Source organism: Arachis ipaensis, chromosome B01 (genome assembly GCF_000816755.2).
Source record: "Arachis ipaensis cultivar K30076 chromosome B01, Araip1.1, whole genome shotgun sequence".
Classification (NCBI taxonomy): Eukaryota; Viridiplantae; Streptophyta; class Magnoliopsida; order Fabales; family Fabaceae; genus Arachis; species Arachis ipaensis.
The window spans coordinates 100821108-100826472 of NC_029785.2; the positions used below are offsets into that span (position 1 = coordinate 100821108).

The 5365-nt window shown below is 39.2% G+C and overlaps 1 protein-coding gene across 1 annotated transcript; it reads right to left on the minus strand.

Moving 5' to 3' along the window:
• LOC107632394 (RNA-dependent RNA polymerase 2) lies at window positions 500-4858 on the minus strand. Its single transcript, XM_016336079.2, is given in 3 exon segments — window positions 500-1712; window positions 1965-3886; window positions 4211-4858. Coding segments are annotated over 3 exon segments (3285 nt in total). The 5' UTR covers window positions 4649-4858; the 3' UTR covers window positions 500-787.

Consider the following 5365-nt stretch of genomic DNA (forward strand, 5'->3'; position numbering starts at 1 on the left):
TTTTCCCTTAGCAAAAATTTTGTCTTAAGAAATTGTAAGCAGTGATCTTGCCGCACTAAATAACAAAACATCGTCACCTCCAATCGATTTTTCTTTTCCGACCACCTACAAAGATTGATGGACAAAATCATCAGCAGGGTAAGATGACTAATGTCAAGACTAGAGTAGACAGTAGAGTATACAAAATATTTTCCAATTTACGTTTTATAATTGACCAATTTTTCAATTTTTTAAATACCATAAATAAGGTCATATATATGTAAACATAAAATCATTTCTTCAAACTAACCTACAGTTACTTTGATTACAAGAGTCACGGGAATTGTCCCACTGATTAAAGCCTTGAACATATCGACCCGTGAATAGTCACAACAGATAACCCCAACAAAACTAACCTCCGCTACTTAGGAAATTGGAATGGGTTTAATTTTGATATTTCAATCAGTGTATTATAAACTAGACTGACAACTAATCAATCACATTACAATTTAAAATACCATTGAGATAATAGATAATTAAATCAAATATTTTAATGTAATAATATCTATTAACTTTTATATTTACAATACCAAAAATAGGATCTTCGGTTGTAGGAGAATGGGCCAACCACCAAGCAAGAATATAATTTGCCAAAAGAAAACCTTAGATTAACATTATGATCCTCCTTTTTAAAATAAACTTGAGAAGGATAAATTATTATTATTGTAAAAGTTGGAGGGTGGAGATGAGAACATGACCCTCTGGTATTCATTTGGCAAGGAGTGATCCTAATCCTTAGACCAAGCTACTATTTGTTAACTCCACTATATACAGCCTTTATATGCAGTAAAATATCACCAACTATCCATGGAAAACTCAAAAAGTTGGAGCTTTCCTGGTAATATTTTGGGTGATAGGTCACATGATACCATGCAGATGCCATAGGTTGATATTCACGGGGTTCACAGCTTGTTTCAAACCATTCTTTGGCTTCGCGCTGAAGATCCTTGACCGAGATCAGGATCCGGTCCTTCATATCTCCATATCTCCTGTTATCACGCTGCAAATATGACGCGCGGTTTATCAAGTTTCCAGTCAGCAGCTCATCTTCAGTCTCTGCACAATAGAATTTCATTAAACTAGTCATCTTCTGAGCATACATTTCTTTGTGACTTGATGCGGTTTCAAGGTAGGCGTCAAAACCATCAACTTCAAGTTCGTGATCATAGTATTGCTCAGCAAGTTTCTCTGACCAGGCAGAGCTTGATGTTACTTGCAATTTCAACTCAGTTATGTCACGGTAGAGTTTTCCTAGTACCCCTTTGGAGATATACATAGGCTTGTCAAACCTCTCCATGAAATCCGGATACTCTCTTGGCTTCAGAACTCTTGGCATTTCAGCAGGTGCTCCAGTCTTTGCAAAGTCAACAGCCATGGAATGAAGTTCTGCCAACTCCCGGCATTTGTGACTCCTGGCTTTTTCTGGTTCACGGTCAGCGTGAACCAGATGGGCGGTTGAGATAGCACCCAAGGTATCATTGATCATGTAATCAACAAATACTTATCTGACTGTTTAAATTACCTCCAGTGTCACATCGTGGTCCATTATACGAGGCCTCCTCCCCGTGTAGTCCATTGGAGAATCAGTGTGAGATGGGATCATATCTTTCTCCCAGCTTAAGAAAAATAAATCTCCATCAAGGTCACCCCCAGAGCATTCATTTGGATGAGGCCTGTATGCCCACGAAACAGTATTTGCATTACAAGACATCAGTGCACCAACTAACCACAAAATAAGTATCTTCTTTTGTTACCAAAAGATTAATGACTCATTCGTTAACAACAATCTAGCTGGACTTTCTATCAAGAGAAAAGAAAAACCAACCTGGCCTAAATATGAATGTAAGGATATAATAATTTCACCTTTAATAAAATAATGATTGCAATCAAATGTGGTTTGCAAATTTAATGCATCGTATACATACCTACGACCTTTTTGTGGAAATACAAGGCAATCCCTCAAACCCATTTCCTCTAGTTCTTCACTGTAGACAGCATCAAGGACTCTGATGTCTCCAGGGTGAAGACAAGGATTTTTTGTTACTACCACCTTCCCCACTAGTATACAAGTGCTGTCATCACCATCCACTTTCCTCAAGCTTTCATCTTCAAACTGTTGCTTAGCTTTGGGCACAGTTATGCGGACAAATACTTGACCATAATCCAAATGACCAGTTTCATCCAAGCAACCTAACAAGATACGACCCTTGGGAACAAATATTCGGCATCTAGTTCTCAAATCAGATAACTGGTATGCATAATTTGCTTTGAGCATCATCGCCAGGTAAGGCTCACTGTTCGGCTTATAAAATCCATGCAACATCTTCACTAGAATGCTTTTAGAATCAGCTCCACTTAGGGTTTCCAAAACTTCCAAAGCCGCATCACTGTCAGTCAACATCCTTCCTAGCAAATGCACTTGTTCCTGCTGCATTGCCAAAAACGCCTCATCTTTTACTCCTAAAGTAGACAGCAAAGATATAACCTCTCGGTTGAGAAAGCAAGGCATTGAATCACTCCAATTAGTGACACAAAGCATTTTGTTTTTTGATTCAAATTTAAGCATACTGCCACGCAGCGATAACTTCCTAAAGGAATGGCGATCAACAGCAAGAACACCTTTGTATCCACCATACCGAATTTGAAATGCTGATGGAATCTGATTCTTATCCAATTTTAGCTTTTCAGCAACCTTTTTTGCAAAAGAGAGGGAAATTTTCCCAATACCATCTGAGAAGCAGTATTTTATACCATCAGTCTCAACTTCAATATCTTGAATTATTTCCACATCTTGAATGGGCACTTCATAAGTTTGCATTGATGAACTGAACAACTGACCCATCCTCGCTGCACATTTAGAAACGCTGCGAATATTGTTGAAGCATCCCATCCATTCTCTAATATCTGCTGCTTTCAACTTGTCACTCGAAGCAAAAACCCAAACTGAATTTGATCGGAGTTGACTCGCAGAGAAAGCCAGAAACTCAAATTTTTTCAAACCAATTACAATCCCATCTCGAAGAATAGTCAATATCCGCTCATATATTTTAGTTCTAAAAGGTTCTGAAAAGATTCCCTTTTGCAAACTAGCTGATACAGCATTAACTGGAAGCTTACCCCAGTTCTCATCAACAAAAGTGATCCTCATGAAATCTGAAGCAAATTGAGAAAAATGCTTTACCACATGATTTGAGGTTTCAAGCTCAGGACCAAGACAATAAATCTTTGTTGGGGTAATCAAGGCTCTATGACAGCTCATTATGTTATTCTCCATCAGCCTTTTCTGCGATGATGGATGAGGACCTCTACCCTTACTACTTAGCACATGTAATTGAGTATTCACAAATTTTTGAGGTTCATAACAAGTGGAATTCAGCTTGTGCAATTTCTGAAAAATCAGGGCTTTGGTTTCTTCATCTAAACTTCCTAGCAAGTCAATGAAATCACTATCTACTGATGCAAGACTGATTTTCTGGGTATGAATGAGGGAATTCAATTGGAAAAGGGTCTCATACGGTATCTTAGTATCTGTAGAAAGACAGTTTACAAGTGGAACTATTTCTGCCGGAGAACAATACTCTTCCCCCTCCTCTAGAGTTAGATCTTTCAGAATTTCTCTGTAGAGCGGGAAACTACGAAAAATATCCTGATTGAATGGTCCTTCCTCAATCTCCCAACAAAACGATGTAGAATGTCCAAGTGCCTTCATAGCTGAGAAGTCTGTCGTACGAACCCAAGTAAAATCATAATCCTCCTTGCAGAAATGGTACCTACCATTAGCAGCATTAAACTTCGACGACACATTTGACCCAAATTTTTTCTGATAAATCTTTGGTGCATATTTCAGCTGAGAATGAAATAGTCAAGCAGAAGTTAGAAGTTCAGAAAAATTACAGATCAAGATGAAAAATTGCAACATTGTCATTGCAGTTTATATAACAAACCAAAAATTACATCAACCGATGACAAAATTAAGTGCATAGCCTAGTCAGAAAAAGATCATTACTTTGTAAGAAAAATACTGTACCAAACCTTGGCAAAGACCCACATGCATAACATACCATTAAAAAAAAGAAAAAAAGACAATACAACACACAGTTCTGAAGCTCACTGGCAAAAAATCAAACACCTTGTAGGCACTACACATTAATCAAGAAGCACTTGGATGTACCTTCAAGAGGAGGGCATTGAGTTTGTCACCACCACCCAAACAGTACCCATTGGCCTCCAGAATATCCTCGAACCAAATCTCGAGCTTGTAGCACTGTCCATCATGTGGGACCCAGAACTCGATCTTCCTCCTCTCGGGCATGGGCCAGCCCCTGACACGTTCCCAGGTGTGCAGCACACTCATGCGGTCGTCGCGGGGGTGGTGGGAGAGGGAGAGGGCCTTGGTTTTGGCGTCGGGTGTCTCGAACTGAACGCGGCCGAAGGAGCGGGAGTTCCAGGTGGCGTTGTTCTGATCGGTGAAGATCTCAAGGGCGAAGACGGAGGAGGGTCCCAGTGTGGCTTGGAGGAAGTGGACGAGGTCGGTGGCGGTGGCGGATATGGGGATGTTGGAGACACGCACGGTCGTGCCCGTGTCGGGTGTGGCCGTCAGGGTCTCCATTGTAGGTGAGTGAGCGAGTGAGTGACTCGGTAGACTCAGTCAACCCTTGTTTACCCTCACTCTCACAGTCACGGTCACCGTCACAGTCACAGTCGCACTGCCCCCTTTTTGGAGTTTTTGGCTTTGGACTTCTCACTGCTGTTTTCTTTTGCTTGATGGCTTGATGCTTCCCTTTACCTCTTTCTTCTCTTTTCCTTTAAAAGGGTTTTGTTAAGAGTGAATGTTTTTTATACCGAATTTTACTGGAGAGACAATGAGCAATCTTAACAATGTGTACAATGGATTGATTTATTGACCCAAGGTAAATTAAAAAATAAGAAACATCTCTTAAATTTTAGTAACTAAAAAACTTTTACTTCCTAATTTCAAATTTTAAATATCTAAAAAACTTTTACCTCCTAATTTTAAATTTTAAACATCTCTTATCCACTACTAAACCCTAGCAGTGCCTTACCCAACCGCTCTAAGAGCGCCGTGACACCTCCTCTAGTTGTCACCCACCTCAGCAGCCGATTACATATAAAAATGATCGCTCCTGAAAATATTAGGTCTTTATGTTTCAACCAAATCCAATAAACTAATCATCTAAATACTCATTAAAACAACCATATGCATATCTATTGCATTGAATATTTAAATTATTTTAATTGAACATTTAGATTATTTTAACTCAGTGAAAATTTTAATCATTCTCTCCCTTTTAACTCTAATTACACT